General features: G+C 38.0%; 1 protein-coding gene across 1 annotated transcript in view; it reads left to right on the top strand.

Annotated features, from left to right (window-relative positions):
• fbxo38 (F-box protein 38) overlaps positions 1-17,384 on the top strand; it is a 46,598-nt gene extending 29,214 nt beyond the window's left edge. Inside the window, exons 13-21 of the mRNA XM_057850445.1 lie at positions 468-632; positions 915-1,529; positions 4,463-4,563; positions 7,477-7,579; positions 7,808-7,974; positions 8,156-8,301; positions 11,714-11,817; positions 15,519-15,632; positions 15,713-17,384. Of these exons, the coding sequence (XP_057706428.1) occupies positions 468-632; positions 915-1,529; positions 4,463-4,563; positions 7,477-7,579; positions 7,808-7,974; positions 8,156-8,301; positions 11,714-11,817; positions 15,519-15,632; positions 15,713-15,891 (1,694 nt within the window). The 3' untranslated portion in view covers positions 15,892-17,384. The remainder of the gene's footprint in view (positions 1-467; positions 633-914; positions 1,530-4,462; positions 4,564-7,476; positions 7,580-7,807; positions 7,975-8,155; positions 8,302-11,713; positions 11,818-15,518; positions 15,633-15,712) is intronic.
• The last annotated feature ends 4,178 nt before the right edge of the window (positions 17,385-21,562 follow it).

The following is a 21,562-nucleotide window of genomic DNA, read 5'->3' as shown; positions in this document are numbered from 1 at the left end:
GCCGCTGTCAAATAAAGTGTTACCTATTAACCCAAATAAAGGAACAAATAAGCCGCACTGGACTATAACTCGCAGGTTTCAAAATGAGGGGAAAAAAGTAGCGGCTTATAGTAAAAAAATTACAGTATGTTTTATTTTTCTCTTTACTGTGAATTTTTGGCCAAGTGCGATTTATACTCTGGAAAATACAATATCTTATTTGATCAACCCCCATTCATTTATTATTTATTCAAAATATATTTTCATTACCTCCACCTCTAGGTGAAGCCTACAGGTTATTTATTCAGTTTAGTATCTCTTTATGTATCAAAGTTTCAGGATATGTTTGTAATATGAAACCGAGGTAATTAAATTTGGGGGTAATTAGGTCAAAGGCCACGGAGGTCAGAAAAGGAATTTCTTGGTAAATTGTTCACTCATTAATTAGACAATTTCTTTGGCAACTTCATTTGATATGCCTTTCCTAGGTCCCAGTGGTTTAGTCCAGCAATGTAGACCACCTGGTGTTGCCGTTCCGAAGCCCCCGCTGGTGCTGTCTGACTCGGATAGTGAGGAGGAGGAGGAGGAAGGCCTCGTTTCAAGACTAACTCCAGCAGCGTCCAGTTCGCAGCAGCCCATTTCTTGCACGGAAGGTGTGAGCACAATGAAGATTATTCATTGGTCATTGCAGTTTGTTGTCATGTGTCATTGGTGGCGGTAATAATCAGGGGTGTACAGAGACCTTTGTGGGTCAGTTGCTTAAATTAAAAAAGGTTTAACTATACTTGACAAAAGATGTTCTTTTGGGGCCAATGAAGAACGGTCAGGTGGGAAGCCTCCCCCCACTGTGCGCCCCTTATAAAGATGGCATACATCATCATATTTTGGGTGTAAGTATACCATCATGTTAATGTATATGTTATATATGTTTCTAGGTAAAGGGAAGACTCCTCTACGGCGGACCAATAATGTGGCTGCTTCAGTCGTGGTGAATCAGTCAAAGCCTCCTGTGTTTGAGGGCAGCTGTGAAAAGAGCTGTCAGGTGACCAGTGAGCAGATTAAAGCGGACATGAAGGCTGCGTCCGAGAACAGCCGAAGGACTAACAGTAAAAGTGTCGATGCAGAACCAAGGGAGACCTCGGCACAGACCACTGGTGTCAGTGGGGTGGCAGGAAGGCCGGGGATCGAACGTTCGAGCACGATCGAACCTAGGGTATCCTCTGCACGTGAGAGGGTGGATAATGGAAGTGGCAGAACTAATGAGAGGACAGAAAACCGATCTGGAACTACTACTGGTGAGAGTGGCACCAGCCAAGCTGGGATGAGGCCGGCATCTGGTGCCCCTAGTGTGGAACCTATGCAATCCAGAGATTCGGCTGAAAACCTGACTTCAAGACAAGTAGCTTGTCAGAGACACAGACGAACTCCTGTTGCTCAGCGTTCAAGTTGTAAGCGAACTCTAGCCGGTGATGGGGACTCCTCTACGGCGAGACGACCTGTGACACGGTCTAGTACTCGGATGTCCACTGCCTCCCTGGTACCTGAGACAGGTAGATGAATATTGTGAAAGAAAAATGCTGCAGAATATACAGTGTATATGCGTAGACCAACATGTCCAAAGTCCGGGCCGGGGCCAAATGCGGCCCGTGGTCCAATTACATCCGGCCCCTAGCCTCTGTCATAAAATCAATAACGTCTGGCCTGCACACAGACTTAATTGGTCAGCAGTAGCTTACACACTGAATGCTTCTCCTCATTTACCCACTAAAAGGCAGCAGCACTCTAAGCATCATTACCCCGTTTGACCCATTACTCCCAATTTTGTAAAATGGCGACAATCAACAAAACTAAAGTTGACTATGACGGCCGACGCTTCAAGGATAGTGGAAATTGGACTATTTCTTCGGTAAAATACGCAATAACTGTGTCTGCCTCATTTGCAAAGAGACAGTGTTTTTAAAGAGAATGTGAGACGATATTACCAAACAAGACACGCTGACATGTAAGACAAGATTAAAGGGAAGATACGCAGCGAGAAATTTCACAGCAGCAGTATTTCCCAAGAGCCAAAGAGTCGAAAGATAACGCCACAAAGGCAAGTTGCGAGACTGTTGAAATTATTAAGAAAAATAATAAAGCAAATGTGACACACAGAATGTCTTGCTAAAATTTTCTTAAATACTGTATATTGTTCTACATAAAGGATGTGAGCCAAGGTCGGCCCTCCGCATTTTTACCACACCAAAACTGGCTCCCTTTGCAAAAAGTTTGGACACCCCTGGCGTAGACCAAATTGATGCCCCCCGCTCTGTTAAAAATGAATGAGAATGAAGACATGAATATCAGACCTTCATTTTGGAGATAAAAGGTATAAGTTTTTTTGAGATTTTCCCTGCCCTTTTGGTAGTGCAGATCATTGGATTTCAACTTTGAGTCATTGTTCTAATTAAGGGCTATAAAAGTAAATGTGCCTTGAATTTCAGTAAAAAAGAATTATTCTTAAAAATGAAACAAGCTTTTATAGGAATGACGGCACCTTTAACTTAATAGTTTTTTTGCACAACCTTTTTAAATCGGCAATCAAAGGATTCTTGTAACTTTTAATGAGACCTGTGCACCTCTCAGCAGGTATTGTTGCCCAATCTTTGTGAGTAAGGTGCAAGCTGTCTTGACTTTGTACGGTGTTAATTCCAAAATTTTAGCTCGTTCCCCAAATTTTGATAGGATATCATGAAGCCCACTTCAGGCAAGTGGAGAATTTCAGCTGTGTTTTGGGTCGCCCTCCTATAAGAACCATGACCTGCTACTGACACTGGGTAGTATACAGTATTACTGAGGAATACCTCGATAGTCTTGAGATCTCATGCGACCTTGCACAGGTTCAGGACACTCTAATAAGGCAGCCCTAAAACACAACAGAGTCCTCAATTGTATGCAAGAGAAGGATGTACCTTACCGAAGTATCAACTTCAGTGTTGTCTGTCCATAGGACATTGTCCCATAAGCTTTGTGGCTAGTCAACTTGCAATTTGGAAAATTCCACTCTCGCCTTTTTATGATATACTTTCAAGAGTAGTGTCCCTCTTGTTCATCCATTTTGGCTCAAATGACAATGTCCAACTCCAGTCTCGTGTATAAATTTTGAATTTCAAGTGTGAAACTATAGTCGCAGGAACATAAAGCTGTTATATCAAGGTAGGTTTATAATTTTACGTTTAACATGGTTGTGAACAATTTTCTTTCGAATCTCCTTGGAAAGCTCTCATTTGCGTCGATCGGTTTCCGTTTAGTGTGGTACACAACATGTCGCTAAACAGCAGTGACTACTTGTCACACTTTAATTAGGCAGACCGATTGATTACAAGTTTGAAGACACCTGTGATACTAATTAAAAGACACACCTTGGTTGATCCAGACCATCTTTTCTAGGTCGGACATCATTTTGTCAAGCACCTTTTCATAAAGTATTTTTAAAATCATGTTGAAGAAGTTTCATATTCTCTTCGAACAATACTAACTTGCTGGCTGACATTGACGGTGATAGACGTTCAATCCGTATGAACTTGGAAGGCTAGCAGCGAATGAACGAACGGATTGGACGTCTACTAGTGACAAACTAATTTAAGTACACAGCAGAAGGTTCAAAGGAGCCACATAATTGATCATTTGTCATCGACAATGGCACCGAAATAATTAGCAAGTTTAAATTTTCTTTTCGGAAATACAGGTATTAAAAAACAATAATATTATAGATTAGGGGTGCACGATATCCATTTTTTGAAACCGATATCGATAACTTCTTGCTCCTCAAGGCCGATACCGATACGATAACCGATAATATATATATATACATATACACATAATTTTTCAGTGTATATTCACCTGAGTTTTTGAACACCTGTAGGTAAAAAATACTTGGGGTTGATTCAGCTTAGATTTGCCTTTGACCGAACCAGAATTTTCATGATGACATGAACATTATTATAATAAACAAAACAAAGACAGTAACGAAACTTTGCATACTGGAAAAACAGGAGTGGAAACAAACGCACAAATCCCAATCCGACACCGTGCCAAAAATATTATTAATAGGGCCGATAATATGTTATCGGATTTATTGGGATGGTGCCTTTATTCCTATTATCGGACCGATAATCATCGTGCACCTCTATTATAGATAATTAATATACCCAAAATTCAAAAGAAATGTCTGATTTTTCTTTTTCAAATTTTTTCCCAATGTTTTTTTTTTTGTTATTATCGTTTTTGTCAGTCATGTTGCTACTGTGACTGCTGTAGGTTTTTTTTCGTGAAAAGAGCTGTGCCAACAATTTTGCCAACGTGTGTACCGGAGTTTAATGCTCAAAACAATACATTCTAAACTAATATTTTTCTCACCTCTTGTCAAAGCTTGTCTTGTGTTTTCTTTTAAATGTATTTTTTTTAATCATCACAGTAATTTATTTTATTCATTTCTAAATAGAACTTCCAAGACCTAAGCCTCGAGTAGCAACAAGGAGGAAAAAAATGGCTGACAAATCAACCAGTACTTCAGACCCAGTGACAGAGGATGACCATGTACAGGTCAACAGAGACAAACACACACACACAATTTCGACAGTACATGAGGCTGTTTGTTTTCTTATGGTTTGAGATTAAGTATGGCATGCCACAAAATAGCCTTTAAAAAAAAAAAAAAGTTTTGGTATACTGTATATGGTCTGAAATAGATTTTTCATAAATATTTAATTACTCTCATCATAGTTCACTTGTATTAGCACATTTTAGTGATGATCCGTGGCATAGATACATACTAGTGTGTATATACAGTGGGGAGAGCAAGTATTTAAGTAATACTTGTTCTCCCCACTGTACATATATTAGGGCTGTCAAAATTACCGCGTTAATGGGCTGTAATTAATTTTTTAAATTAATCACGTTAAAATATTTAATGCATTTAACGCATGCGCGGAACGACCCACTCACGCATAGCCGCGAATAGATTACAATGGCTCCGTTTTATGTAAATTGAGAGCTAAGGCAGAGACAAGCGAGTGGAGTGGACACAGGCATTCATTGGAGCTGTGCTATTTATTGGTATAAGCTGGCATCTCACCCACAACAATTATAACTATTGTGGCGAGCGACGTGGAGAAGAATGACAGGAGATGAGCTTTTTCTTAACACCCTGTATTGAACACAACACATAGAAGATATACCATTTGCAGCCACCGACAGTCATGGTTGCCCAACTTCCCATCATGCATTTGGGTAGTTAAGAACAGTTAAGTCGTTACAGTATCATTTAGTGAAAGCACAACAAGATAATATTCCTGTCTCTCCAAAAAAAAAAAAAAGTTCACAAAAAGAAAAGTGCTCAATGCAAAGAGAACTGGCATTCCCAATCAAAATAGCTATGCAAAATAATACTCAGTTTGGTCAAACTCTATTCAAACATTTCGTTCAGCTCAACAAATACACTATATGGCAATATTTAGTCACAATATACAAACTATCAAAATTACTACAACTTGTACTCACATTTATCTTTTAAGAATTACAAGTCTTTCTATCCGTAGATCCCTTTCACAGAAAGAATGTTCATAATGTTAATGCCATCTTGTGGATTTATTGTTATAATAAACAAATACAATACTTATGTACAGTATGTTGAATGTATACATCTGTCTTATCTTTCCATTCCAACAATAATTTACAGAAAAATATGGCATATTTTAGAGCTGGTTTGAATTGCGATTAATTACGATTGATTAATTAATTAATTAAGCTGTGATTAACTCGATTTAAAATTTTAATCGTTTGACAGCCCTAATATGCACACACACAGTACACTACTGTTCAAAAGTTTTGGGTCACCCAGACAATTTTGTTTTCCTTCAAAAGTCACACTTTTATTTTTCAAATGAGTTCCAAAATGAATAGAAAATATAGTCAAGAGATCTGTCAACTCATCTCATCTGTCTATAGTCAACAGATCTCAAGAGGGCTTGAGATCTGTTGACTGTGCTGGCCACTCCATTACAGATAGAATACCAACTGCCTGCATCTTTCCTAAATAGTTCTTGCATATGTCATGTTGTAGGATGAAATGGACTCCAATTGAGCGTTGTTCACAGGGTATGGCATAGTGTTGCAAAATGGAGTGATAGCCTTCTTTATTTAAAATCCCTTTGATCTTGTACAAACCTCTCACTTTACCAGCACCAAAGTAACCGCAGACCATCACATGATGACATCAGGCACTCTTCCAGCATCTTTTCAGTTGTTTTGTGTGTCACAAATGTTCTTTTCCTTAAACCAAAGTCCAAACACCTCAAACCATGATTCGTCTGTCCATAACACTTTTTTCCAATCTTCCTTTGTCCAGTGTTTGTGTTCTTTTGCCCATTTTGTTTCCCTTTATTATCCAGTCTCAGATAAAGCTTTTTTCTTTGCACGCTGCCCTGAAAACCAGCATCCTGGAGTCGTCTCTTCACTGTCGACATTGACACTGGCGTTTTACGGGTACTTTTTAATGAAGCTGCTAGATGAGGACCTGCGAAGCATCTATCTCTCAAACAAGAGACTCTTATGTACTTGTCTTCTTGCTCGGTTGTGCAGCGGGGCCTCCCGCTTCGCTTTCTACTCTGGTGAGATCTTGTTTGTGCTGCTCTATGAAGGGAGTGGTACACAGCGTTATGGGAAATTTTCAATTTCTTGGCAGTTTCTCTCATGGAATAGCCTTCATTTCTAAGAACAGATTGTCGAGTTTCACGTGAAAGTTTTTTTTTTTTTTTTTCTGGCCATTTTGAGAGTTTAATCAAACCCACAAAGGTGATGCTCCAGATAACCAACTAGCTCACAGGAAGATCAGCTTTATCGCTTCTCTAACCACCTAAACTGTTTTGAGCTGTGCCAACATAATTACACAAAGTTTTCTAATCATGTACTATCCTTCTAAGGCAACTAGCAATCACAATGTACCATTAGAACACTGGAGTGATGTTTGCTGTAAATGGGCCTCTTTACAAAACTACGTAAATATTGCATTAAAACCGGACGTTTCCAGCTAGAAATCATTTACCACATTAATAATGTATAGAATGTTTTTCTGATTAATGTTATTTGCATTGAAAATAACTGTACTTTTCTTTTAAAAAGGAGGAAATTTCTAAGTGACCCCAAACTTTTGATCGGTAGTGTATGTGGAAGTCTTCCATTTTTTAAAAAAATTATTAATAATTTTTAGAGCCTTAAATTTCACTTGTTGAAACCTGTTGGAGCCCTGTAAATTGTACTTGCTTGAACAGTGATGGCCATGGGCGAAAGTGTATTATAATGTACCACTAGTTGTCGCATTGGACAGAATTTCTTCCAGAAAAAGTTTGATTGACACGTCAGGTGTTAATTGCTCTTTCAGCAAGCAAATTTCCATCAATGTAGAAGAAAATGCATTTAAAAGGTGTTTTTAAAATGTTCTTACCACGCCTCTTTCAGGTGTTGTCTCTGAAAAGTAAGAACCTGGTGGGCATCACTCTAACCAACTGTGGAATCACCGACCTGATCCTCAAAGAGTGTCCCAAAATGATGTTCATTCACGGTATTGCACAACCTTTGGCATTTGGGGTTAAATTGGACAAAAACGCTAGCAAGGGTTTGACAATAATGCCCACTCACCTGTCCAGATACATACATTTTGCAATACTAGACAGTAATATGAATGCTAATCATCATCTGAAGCATAGAGTTGTGGTTTTTGTCCATTGCGCTCCTCTTTGTTACCTTTTAAGCTTTAATGTTCAATCCAAATTGTGCTTTCTCCATTCAGCTACCAGATGTCGAGTGTTGAAGCAGCTGCGAGTGGAAAACGCTCCTATTGTGAACAGGTTTGATTATGCACAATGTAAGAAGCTGAACATGGAGCAGGTCCTGGATCAGATTCTCAGAATGCCTCCTGAGCGCAACCGCATTATCTACATGCGTCCCATGCACCAGGTCGGAAATTGACTAAAATCTATAGGCAATTAGAAATTGTTTTAGGCTTCATCAACGGAGGACCCAATAATGTTGTCCTTATGTGTATTCAGCTTAGTATCTAATTTCATATATTTTCTGCTTTTGGGTTTCTACCTGTGTGCAGTTATCTTTTTTTTAACTGGATTGTGCTTCTCTTCAGATTAACTCTGTGGCATTGGAACGTCAGCTCTTCCGAGGTCCCTATCCTTATCACATCGCTATAGTTCACGAGTTCAGCAATCCTCCAAATATACGCAACAAGGTCCGGATTCGCAGCTGGATGGACACCATAGCCAATATTAGCCAGTGAGTAGTAGCCTGATTTATTCTAAAATTGTGTTAGTGGCTATATTTATTCTGTGTTGAGCTTTTCCTACACACCTTCATCTGCACAAGCAAAACAAATAAACACTGTTCTTCATCTCAATCAGTGGTGTCCAAACTAAGGCACGCTACCCAGTTTTTATTGAATATGGCTAGTAGGGCTGCCGCTATCAATTATTTAGGTAATCGATTAATCTATCAAATAGTTTGAATAATCGAGTAATCAAATTACGAACATTTAATGCTTTGTAGAATATAATATGTGGTTATATTTTTGGGGGGCTTGATAACTTTCAAAAGAGCATTAAGTGTAAATACAAAATTAAATGCCTGAGTGTTTCTTCAAACTATGCAGAATTGCACTATTTCACAAGAGTAATAAATGCATTTAAAAATAAAATACCAGAGCCTCAAACAATGTAGAAAAATGAATAAATTAGGATCTAAGTACAACAAAAAACAATTGGCTAACTTATGAGGCAAACATCTAGCTTAAATGCTATAAAATCGTAACTTTTATATATATATATATATATATATACAATGCTCTTGACAAATTATTCAAACACATATTCCCACAAAACATTGCTAAATATAGTTCTAAACTAAATAACGAATGCATAAACAAATATGTTAGCTCAAACAAAAACATACCTTATGTTGGTCTTAACAGGGAGCAGTTGGATTCAGCCATGTTAGACTAGTTATGACATGTTTACTGTTGCCACTAAAGGGCAGTGTATCCACTAGGGCTGCAGCTACCGAACATTTTAACGTATTTTTCAGATATAAGTCGCACCAGCCCAAAAATGTGCAATGAAGAGGAAAAAAAAAACATGTCGCATTTTGGGGGGAAATTTACTTAATAAAATCAACACGCAGAACAGATATGTCATCTTGAAAGGCAATTTGAAATAAAAATACAATAGAGAACAACATGATGAATAAGTGTACAGTATGATAATTTTACATGATGCATGAACAACGAAATGCGAACGTGGCCGGAATGTTAAAGTAACATAGCTATTAAGAGTTTAGATAAGTATAGCATAAAGAACATGCTAACAAGTTTACCGAACCATCAGTGTCACTCCAAAACACCAAAATAACATGTGCAATGATATACTCTTGAGCAACTTATGTGTGAAATTATTAACACATTATTATAAGTCGCACCCTCAGCCAAACTTTATAAAAAAAACAGTGACTTATAGTCCGAAAAATACAGTAGTAATAGATTATTCTACTGAAAATTCAATCGATTTATCGAGTAATCAGATGATATATTTTTTTAGGTAAAGAGCAACTATAATTTTACATGAGAAAACAACACATTTCACCTAATATTGAACCATTTTTAGACAATCAATGTCTTTATTTTCGACGTACATTGTTGAAAACAGCCAACAATTGCATCTCAGATGTGACTAGAAAAAACAACAAATTCACTGCTTTCACTCAAAATACTTCACATCTCACAAAAAATAAATAAATAAATAAAATAATAATAATAATCTTATTGACCGTACATAAAAATGTCATCACGCTTGATAACATCACTTAAAGTAAGGTGTTTTTCCCCACGAATTTCCATTTGTGTCCAGCTATTTTAAGTTCTAGTTAGGTTTAAGGTTTAAGTCTAAATTGTAAGTCCTGATAGGATTTTGAGTTTCTGCCGTGTTCAAAATAAATGTATGATACCTGATGTATTGGAGCACATTAGCCACCAGTGCTACTTGGTGTTTTATCCATCAGTGACTACCAAGCTAAAATTTATAGTTAGCTTTATTATGTTTTTATTTTATACCCTCATCATTCTACAGTGCTGTGTTTTTACAGATCAGATAAAGCCTGCTTGGAGACATGTTTGCCATGCATCAACAATAGTCATAATTAATAGAAAGCTAGCCCTCCGCAGAGCTAACATTAGGTTAGCAAGGTACAGTAATGTTACCCTTTCTTATTAACGCTATGTTAACTTAATTTTCTTGTTAATTTCTTCCCTGGTGCCTTCAGTGGAGCGGGGGCTAGGCGGGCGGGTCGCGCGTTGTCGCGAGGCCCAGGTTTCAAGGGTGGTCATTGGTCGCGGGTTCCAGCTGGGGTGCGGAAGCGTTGGGGGGGCCACGGGTAGCCGGGGCTGGGCGGAGGTAGTGTTACGCAAGTGCTGTGTTACAGTAAATACATGAAACTGTGTTCGCCTTGGTCTCTAGCTTGAAGTGCTCCCACACTTTTGACGTTTTCTGCTTTTTTTTTTTGTGCCTTTCTCTTTGCTATCGTCAGCTTCTTCATCGTTACCTCTATATTCATGCATGGTTGAAATCAAATATGTCTGCCGCCTCTCCTTTCTTCCTTTTCGCACGTGACTTCAGCGCGTTGTGCCACATTAAAAGTAGTCCGGGCAAAACGTCATGCTTAGAACTGGCAAAATTGAACGATTCCTCAAGGCGGAGAAAGTGCCTCGATCAATTTTTAAAATCGAGTTACTCAAATTATTCGAGTAATTGTTTCAGCTCTAGTATCCACACAAATCAAAAAATCTAAATGCAACACTTTTAAAACAAACCATTACAACGTTATTCTAATTAAACGAATTCTCAAGGCAGCAAAATTTGATTCGCAGCTTTTTTCTGATTGAATTACTCGAGTTAATCAATTAATCGCCCTAATGGTCAGCGCAAGAAGTCTAAATTCAGCCTACATTTTGTTGCACTTCTCAGCTTTAACACTAGGTAGAGCTAGCTACTTAAACAGTCCTTCTCCATTAGTTCAGGGGTCAAAACCTGACTTGTTGAAATCAATGTAGAATTTCCGTATTTTGTTTTACTAAAATTAATTCAAAATAAAATAAAAACAAAACAATGTGATGCATCGAGCTATCAATCAGCTAAATAGCTGATTGTGTTTTCCTTGACATTTTTTTTTTTTGAGGGGGGGCTGTCGCTGGACATTTTTTCTTAGTTCTGCAAAGTTTGTTTCAGTAGTGTGAATAGTAGAATAGCAATAGTAGATTAGGAATCCGAGTATCCTTTATTTATTGGGAAAAAGCAGCGAACATGAAGGGATTTGGGGGGACAGAAAGGCAGGAGCAGAGAAGAGGAGAAGAACATAACAAAAAATACATTATTAAGTGCCTAAATTTCAAATTGGCCCTTGCATCCTTTGAGTTTCTGAAAGTGGACCTCGGAGAAGAATGTCTGGACACCTCTGATCTAAATTATAGTAAATAGACAATCTGAAAATATTTTCTGATCAATGGATGCGAGAATGTAAACCAGTTTAAATGCTTTTTCCTGCTTTGGTCTACTATTGAGTGTACGTAAAGGTCTGACCGTAACTTTTAACTTCTTTGCATCCATTCACATATGCATAATGTAAATTCACATGTGTTTTGCAGGGAGTTAATCAAATATGAGTTCTTCCCAGAGGCGACCAGGACAGAGGAGGATGTGAAGAAGTATCCGAAATACCCATGGGGCCGAGAAATTTATACACTCGAAGGTAAAACTCACTGGGACATACTCAGAATCACTTGAGCTGGTCTTTACCGTGTAAAAATTAAAACTACTATTGACATGCTAACGTAAGAATTACGATTACTAAGGGTGTGTATTGCCTCTCATCTGGCGATACGATTCGTATCACGATTCACAGGTCCCGATTAGATCCCGATCAATCATGATACTACGCTTAAAGACGATTATTGCGATATTTGTTAACACTTTGATAACACTTCAGAAAAAAAACAAATAAAAATAGACATAAAAGCATAGGCGGAGTCGGAGAAAAGAACACACACAGTACCTATAGCCCAGTACTTCTCAAATAGTGGGGCGCGCCCCCCTGGGGGGGCGCAGAGCAATGCCAGGGGGGGCGCATGTGACCTCGGGGAACATGTTTTATGTGTTTTTTTTTTTTTTTTTTTTTTTGCCGTACTGGAATAAAGTGTACTTGCACATCCACTCAGTAGGTGGCAGTGGCGCTCTCATTTTCAGAGTGCGCGCAGTATTTTTGAACTAAGGAAGAGCACTCAGCACACACAGACAACAGAAATGAAGAGCAGTGTGCCACCGCCGTTTTCGAAAGCCGTTTTCCGACCGGACTCACTCACGCAGCGACCCACTGTCTTGTCCGGTTCTCACGTCGCCGCCCGAGAAGTGCCATTTTCGGCTTGGGATCGTCACGACGACTGCCCTCACCTACGGTTCTACCTCGGCCGCCGTGAATGCGCTTTTTTTCGAGCCGTTTGCCTTTTAGCTTTGACTTTTAATACAGTGGGTGATGATGAAAGACCACTGTTTACTGTGTCTAAAAATAATTATAGCAGATAGCAAGAAGCCAAATCAATCATTGTTAAGCCGCTTGATTTTTTCTGTGAAAACGTGCCGTACAGTATATTGCCAACAATCGTCCTGCTTTGTCAGTGTTCTATCAGTAAGCCAGTGAGCATTGTTAGCATGCTAATTGAAAAATAACTCCACATCATTGCAAAGGAGGTAAATACTGTGAGCAGCAAAAATAAAAACTGTCCTGTCCAAGGACACCCCCCCCCCCCCCCTTTTATTCAGATTTGTTTTTCGGTCAAATTTTTTGGCACATTGTCCTCATGAGTGAATGTTTCTAATCAATTTTAATTTGGTATTATTTACTGATTTTATTACATTTTATTTTTCTGTATCAAATGGTCAAAAATGTACCTTGAGTGTATTTTTTTAGTTTGGATGTGAATTTTTTTTTTAAATTCAGGCAAATTGATGCACATCAAGTCTTCTCTGTTACAAACAAAACAATGTTTATAATAAAGTTATACTTTATTATAAGTTGATCTATGTTACTTTTTTTCTTTATTAGAAAAAAAGGACACAATGTTAGGCAGATGCGTATTTATAATAGTAATTTTATAGACAAATGATACTATTTACAGTGGCGGCAGAGAGTTTGGGGGGGCGCGAAACATTTACGTCTTCCTTGGGGGGGCGTGACAGAAAATAATTGAGAAGCACTGCTATAGCCAAACATGGTGGTCCAAGGCTGTTTTGGGGTAGTTTTGCTACCTCTGACACTGGGTGCCTTGACCATCAAAATGTTTTGGGCCGCAATGTAGGATGTACAGGGTGACCCAAAAAAAAGTTGACACTGCCATAATACAACTTAAATGCCATGTTTATTCATCTTGGAATTAGAATTGAATCACAAATTATACATTATTGTAAAGAACATGTACAGTACACTCTATTTTTCAATGTGTCCTCCCTTAAGTGTCACAACAGCCTCCAGGCGCCTGCGGAACGCTTGACAGGTCTTCTTTATGTAGGATGCTGTCATGTTTTCCCAAGATCTAACAATGGACCTCTCCAAGGCTGCCACAGAAGTTTGTGGCTTCTTACAGGCACTGTCCTCCACAGTTGCCCATATGCTATAATCCAGGGGATTGAGATCTGGACTCTGGGGTGGCCATATATCACCTTGTCAATCAATTTTTTGGTCCGCACAGATCTTCACTTCCAGACCCAGGTTTTCGTGAGGCTGTTCCAGTATCTTTCAACTTCTTTTTAACTTTGTAAACTGCACATCTGGATATTCTCAGACTTGCTGCAATCTCAGTAGGTGTCAGACCGGCACACAGCAATTCAGGTACAGCTAAAGTTTTCTTCATTTTCAGCAGAAGCACAGGAATTGTAGAGACGAGAGATTACCAGCTGCATTGAGTGACCTTAATGTATCACTTAACCATGACAACCTATTTAGATATGTTTCAATGGCTTTTAAACAAGCAGTGTAAAAAAAGTGTAAACTTTTTTTTGGGTCACCCTGTAGTGTCAGAAGACTGGGTATGCTTTAGAGGTCATGGTTGATCCAACAGGACAATGACCCAAAACATCTTTCAAATAGCACCAAGAAAGGGTTGGAGACAAAGTGCTGGAGAATTCTGCGGTTGCCATCGATGAGTCCGGATCTAAATCATATTGAACACTATGGAGAGATCTCAAAATTGTTGTTGCAAGAAGGCACCCTTCAAATCTGAGAAACCTGGAACAGTTTTGCAAAAGAAGAGTGGTCCAAAATTCCATCTGAGTGGCGCATGAAACTTGTTGATGGTTATAGGAAGCGATTGCTTTCTGTTATTTCTTCTAAAGCATGTGCAACCAAATATTGAGTTGAGGCTGCCAACAATTTTCTCCAGCCCATTTTTTAATTTTGAGTAAAATTGTGTACATTTTGGCTTTTTTCTTCAGCCAATAATTTCATCCATGACTGAACATGGAATAACATTTTACGGCCACTAGGGGGGCATTGCCCTACTTGCCTCCCCTCAATATCTGCAAATGCATAAAAGTACATTTATATCAATTTGTTCCTGAAACCTCATCCAGCACTCATGTAAAAATGTTTTTGTTTGATGTTTGAACAACATATGGCTTTCATTATAACATGTTCTCTTTTTTTTTTGTGCAAACCTACTATAGTCCAAACTTGCTTAAATGAAGTATTGTACTTACTCCATGCCTCTTTCAGATTTATAAGAGGACTAATCCAAGCAAAATTACAGGGAGTACCCGCCTATCATTGCTGTGGTGTGCCGCCCACAGCACACAGCCAATAGCAGCTAATGTTTCTATTTACATTGACTGATGCTGGGCTGCTGTAGGTGTGTAAACACCCCAGTAATGGTGGCCAACCACTAAAGGGCGACATAAAATTTACTCGGCTTAGTCTATTGTTGTTGCTTCATCAGACTGCAAGGCAATACTGCTGCATGCTGCCAACTACTGGACAAGAGTAGAATTCCATCCACTGAATTGTTTATTTCCACCAAAAACATTCGTGTAAGGATCGATACAGATGGATTTTAAATCGATACGAGAATTGCGTGACGTAATATCACAATATATCTAAGAATCGTTTTTCTTTTTTAAACACCCCTAATTATTACTATTTTTTAAACCTTACAGGGCACTCATTGGGTTTTTAAAATGCATGTGTTTTTTAAAGTATAAATAAACTCATTGGCTGCCATTGACGGCGATAGAAGTCCAATCCAATTTGACGGCGGCTCGATAGATGATCACTTAATGCCAGCTTTCCCAGTTTAAATTGATTTGATGTCTATAACATTCAATGGCAGTGAAGCCTATAAGCTCTTATATTGATCCTGCTTCTTTTGTTGAACTATTTTTAACAAACGTCCATGTTATTCTCAGGGCTGTTGGACGGCGCTCCCTACAGCATGATAACGGACTTTCCCTGGCTTAGGACTCTGAGAGCGGCCGATCCCAACAACTACGCCCGCCACGACTTCGAAGATGACGAGAGCAGTGAGTGTCGTGTCTCCCGTTTGAGGTGGGCTGACACCTTGAAGGAGAGCAGCTTTTAACTCTGTTGTGTTGCGCATTAGCCACCATCTACGCCCCGAGGCGGAAGGGTCAGCTGTCAGCTGACATCTGCATGGAGACCATTGGAGAGGAGATCTCGGAGCGGCGGCAGAGCAAAAGAGGAGTCTTTCAGAGAGTCGTGGTCCTCTTCCTTCATCACTGCGACACGCCAGGCGAACCTGTTGATGACGACTACATCTAGGACTCGGGGAGCGTTTTCCGTTTCATTTAGCAAATGAAAGCCCTGACTCGGTTGGACTCGCAGTGCACACTCGAAAGCAACTGTGGGGCGGTGCCAAAGATAAATAGACCGTTAAATGGGCCATTTGTAAACACGTCTCCAAAAAAGGAAACCTTTCGTGCTTTCGGTCTCATTCCCTTTGAACCATTTTGAAGTAAATTGAATCAAGTTCATGCAGCATCTCACTTTTTTTTAAGCTGCGGTATTGCATTACATCCAAAAAAAAAAAAAAAAAAAAATTCAAATAAATTTATTATTATCATGGCCTCCACGTTTTGGGTGTTGCATATTTTAGTTATATATTTGTTAAGCTTTTATTTAAGGGTTTCAAAATTTATTATAATAGAAGTTTCTTAAGTATAGACAACTGCTATCGTCAGTTGTCTCTTTACAGCCACATTTCCAATGTAACAATATAGTTGTCATATATAATGACTTGCTGTCTATGACATGCGCAAGAAAGAAAAAAGTGATGGACTCCTGCTTGTTAGAACATCACATCCATAAAGTCAACTAAGTTTGAATGTACTCATGTGACAGCTTTGCTGTCTGTGCCTCAATGTTTTTCAAACCCAAATCTGTGCCTGTTTGGAAAGAGCATTAGATCCGTTTTTAATTTGATTTGTTGAAGGTCTTGAGTTTCCCACCCACAATTCTTTCGGAAGACTAATTTGAGCGCCTCGATTATCACTTTGCTAGTTGGTATCCGTTTACAAACATCAGGTCATTTTACAGGTTGGCTTGCATATATTCCTGCACAACACTCTACACAGACTTGTTTTAGGGTGTGATGAAGGTCAGGAAACGAAACAGTGAACTGACGAGTTAAAATTGTCACCGTTTCTTTGTTCGCTTTGTTTTGTTAACAAATGTACAGACATTGTGGATAGTCACGTTCTTCCATGCTGTTTATATGTTTATAAGAAAAGGCTATTTCACATGAAAAATAAAACGAGGAATAAAACAAAAAATGAGCTTTTCATTTCTCGCATGAGTTCCAGACCACAAATCTGGACCCTGACCCCGCTTTTTTGTGCTTCTGAATTTCTGAACTCATTCCCAAAGTATTTTTTTTCCAGCAAGACATCGATGAGAACGAGAGCGGAGAATGTGATTTTTGCCAGAATTTTCACTCAGTTCTACTATTTCTATGGAATATCTTTCCATTAAGGCTGACACTAACGATAAATGTTATAATCAATCGGATAAATGTCACTTTGTTCAATTACCTTGGCAATTTAACTTGGAAGTTGTTTTAGGCATGTTGTAAGTAACAAGACAAAATGGATGACTATTTCCTTAAAAAAATGTAGTTTATTACAGCTTCCTGACTTGACTATAGTGTTTATTAAAGGCCATTTCACATAAGTTTTAATAAAGAGTATAAGACATAGAAAAGAATGTCTCAGTACACAAATGAGACAAAAGACCTGTTCATTTAGAAAAAAGTGGGAGGAGGCAGACCGTAATGAATGGGTTTTTCTTTATCAAACAGTTGTTCAGAAATACAATTCAAATCCAATTTCAAAGCACACTCTTTTGTATCACAATTTTACTGTTTGAATAGGAGTTTGTGTCGAAAAGCTATTATATGAATGAGTTCATGTGTGTGGTTTCTTTATTTTAAAAAGGAGATAAGTAACGAGCTGTTGTGCTTCACACTTAAGACACATAATCGCTAACTAGCTTAGCGCGCCGTTCTAAGTAGCAACGTCTTATCAACGAAAGAATACAAACCATACAATTGGCTTCTACTCACCTCTGACGGAGGCCACACTGGATCTAAAAACAAGACTCAAGACAATCTAACCCTCGCGTAATATTATTGATTCAGCAACTAAACTCGAGTGTTGCAGTGAACTCTCTATCTTGCTGTAATCACTGGCATGTGCGTGCAGCCTTACATTACACACAAACAAGAACCGAAACGGGACTGCTCATAGCTGCTGGCAAAAATCGATTTTTCAAATTTGTTGGCAACTAATTTATTAATCGATTAGTTGCTACAGCCTTACTTCCCATTAACAAGTCTTAGAATAATCATTTATTCTAAGGAAGCTTAATATCTTAGTTTGGATTTGATTTTTTTTTTTTTTTTTAACAGTATTAACAATCTAAGACATAGTCACTTTGCGACAATCCCTGATGCGGGGTTGGTTGTTTATTTAAGTGTGATTGTCTTCAAAAATTATGAAAATATTCTGAATGTAATTGTGTTTTTTTTTAAATGGAGTATCCTAAATAGGAACATGAGCAAGGATATATGTAATATACTATAACATTTCCATTTAATTTGAACAGGTTTACAATGTCCCTTTAACAGAACAGAACATCAATTTTTAAATGATTGCAATCAAGAACTCATTTAGAGGTATTCAGAATGTGAATTAAAACTAGCTTTTTCCTCATCTGTTTTATCGCAAACACATTTATAACTTGAAACTTGTAAATGCCCGTAAAAACAAAGTGGAAAGTTTCAATTTTTGTAATTGGCCCAAATGACCTCCTAGCTCAAAGTAATGTGACAATCTACAGTAAAGGCAACGTAGATTTTTTTTTAATTGGTGAAATTCTGATCAATTCAGCACTAATATTGCAAAATATCATTCTCTGGTGGCCGAGCTATCGAAAGCGTAACAACCAACCCTGTTCTCCCCTACATAGCAATTGCTTAAAAAAAAAAAAATTCTGAAAAGGGCTACGATCTATTGAATTGAATGTTTCCAACTAATTGAAAAGTTTACACACCCTTTTAAATGAAATCAAACTAAACGACTCTGGCATTTATCAAATACAAATAAAGTATTTTGGGGATTTTAAGTCGTACCTGAGTATACTAGTAAGTCGCAATTGCCCAAAAATGCACAGTGAGGAGGAAAAAAACAATATGTCGCACTTATAGTCGGATAGTTACATTTTTCAAATTTATCAGAGACCAAGGATTAAAATTTTACGTTACAGTCATAATAGTAAAATGGAGAACAACAGGCTAAATAGGCATCTGTTAACGTAACGTATAAACAGTTTTTCGTATAACTATCCCCTAAACAACACAACGATCTTGCAGCTGTCAGAGTGAAAAAAGCATATAAATTATAATCCGAAAAACACGGTATGCAAATTATTTTATAATCCAATAAAAAAATCAACTCCTACATACAGGTAGTTTAAACAAACAAACAAAAAAAACTGACTTCACAACCACTTTTTGTGATAGTTGTAATTAAAAATGGAGGTATTAAACACAAAAATAAAATGTCTACTGTCACAGAAACTCAACAAATGTACATGAAATTTGACTACCATGGCGTTTGCGCCAAATTATCCAACGCTGCAGATGAGTAACAGAACAGAGACGATGGCAGCCGGAGATAGAACACCTGTACACAATGTTCCAATTTAAAAGCCACTAATCGTTGCTCTTCCTGCTTTGACAATTTGGGAGGACAAGACAAGACACAAAACCAGTCGTTGTAGCTGGCTGCTCTGCGGCTGTCACCGAATGTAAACAGAATGAGCCTGCCCACAGCGCTTGGTTGTCATTGAACTTCCGTTGACACTGAACAGCTACCTTCTTTCTGCACACTTTGGACATCATTCTATTCTACCTAATGCAAGATATTTTACGGAATTGTAGGAAATCTCAATTTCCACCCATCAAATAACGTCCAAATTCCTTTAAACTGGGATGACTAGCTATTATTGCTCATGCTCCATTGCTAGCGCCATCAGTGGCAGCCGGTGAGTTAATGAAAAATTGTAAATGGGTCATTTTTTTTATAGTGTCCGCAGTATAAATTAAGCTGCATTTCACTGAAGTTGGACAAATACACATTCAATCTATTATTATTATTATTTGGGTTGTTCCGATCATGTTTTTTTGCTCCCGATCCGATCTTTTTAGTTTGAGTATCTGCCGATCCCGATATTTCCCAATCCGATTGCTTTTTTTTTTGCTCCCGATTCAATTCCAATCATTCACGATAATTTTTCCCGATCATATACATTTTGGCAATGCATGAAGAAAAAAATGAATAAAACTCGGACGAATATATACATTCAACATACAGTGCATAAGTACTGTATTTGTTTATTATGACAATAAATCCTCAAGATGGCATTTACATTATTAACATTCTTTCTATGAGAGGGATCCGCGGATAGAAAGACTTGTAATTCTTAAAGGATAAATGTGACTTTGTATATTGTGACTAAATATTGCCATCTAGTGTATTTGTTGAGCTTTCAGTAAATCATACTGTAGCCATTTAACTTCTGCCCAAATGCATGATAGGAAGCGCAACCAAGACTGTGTGTCGTGGTACCATCTGATATGTCTTCTCTGCGTTGGGAAATAACATAGGGTGTTGAGAAAAAGATCAACTACTACCTTTCTTCCCCACATTGCTTACTACGATTATTCTAATTGTTGGGAGAGGGATTGTAAGGCTTTAGCCATTTAAAAAAAGGCTCCAAAGGCTGCCAAAATTCACTCTACTCATTTTACGCTTCATTTTAGCTCTATATACTATATGGGTAAAACGACGTCATTATAGATTGAACGCGACAATGCATGACTGGGTCATGCAGCGCATGCGTTATTGCGTTAAATATTGTAACGTGATAAATGTAAAAAATATTAATTCTCGCCGTTAACGCGATAAATTTTATATATATTTTAAGCTTAAACTAAAGACTCTGGAAGAGTGTAACACATTATGTCTGTAACGTTAAATACAATTAGAAAACGATCTAATTAAAAAAAAAAAAATTATTAAAAAAAGGCATGTCCGATATTTTTTTGCCGATTCCGATACTTTGAAAATGACGTGATCGGACCCGATTGATCGGGACATCTCTAGTTGTAATGGAATTTTGTGATGTCCCTAGAGTGTTTCTTTCAAATTCTGTATATAAGATAACTACTATAATTTTTGCAGTATAAGGCGCGCCTGACTATAAGCCGCCACCCAACAAATTTGACACGAAAATGGCATTTGTTCATAGATAAGCCGCACTGGACTATAAGCTGCAGCAGTCCTTACTGTATTATGCGATATTTTAACCGAAAGATATCAAACCATAACACTTACTTTGATAACGGCATCATAAGACCAAATGAACCACTATGAAGCTTTGAACCAATTGGCTGCAAAGCCAATTGCCAATAGCAAATTGCCAAACCAATTCATTGCTTCAAAAAGCTTCATTTGGCCATCACTGTTCTCTTGGGGGAGACAGTCAACCTCTACTGCCACCTGTTTTCAACACTGTTGTCGTCCAACATGCCTCCTAGCATGCATTGCAGTACTACAGATGTAAATAACAAATAGAAATTGAATGTTCTGTGCTCATTATTTCTTCAGTTACTGTTCTAGTTGTTTAATTAATTGCTAGTTATGGAATTTGCTAACACTTCATTTGACAGTAGCACCATAAGACTGTCATAACACCATCATAATTATGACATCACACTGCCATGAGCATTAATGAATGCTTATGACAGATAAAGATGTCGTTTTGTGTCATCCGGCAAATGATCTCCATTTTGAATGAATGTAAAAGATCCGAGCTGGACATAAATGGAGTTAGTAACATAATTTGCCGGATGACAATTAATGATATCTGTCAT

This window comes from Corythoichthys intestinalis, chromosome 11 (assembly GCF_030265065.1).
Source record: "Corythoichthys intestinalis isolate RoL2023-P3 chromosome 11, ASM3026506v1, whole genome shotgun sequence".
Classification (NCBI taxonomy): Eukaryota; Metazoa; Chordata; class Actinopteri; order Syngnathiformes; family Syngnathidae; genus Corythoichthys; species Corythoichthys intestinalis.
Note: the sequence above shows the minus strand (reverse complement) of the source record. Positions and strands in the feature narration are given on the sequence as shown.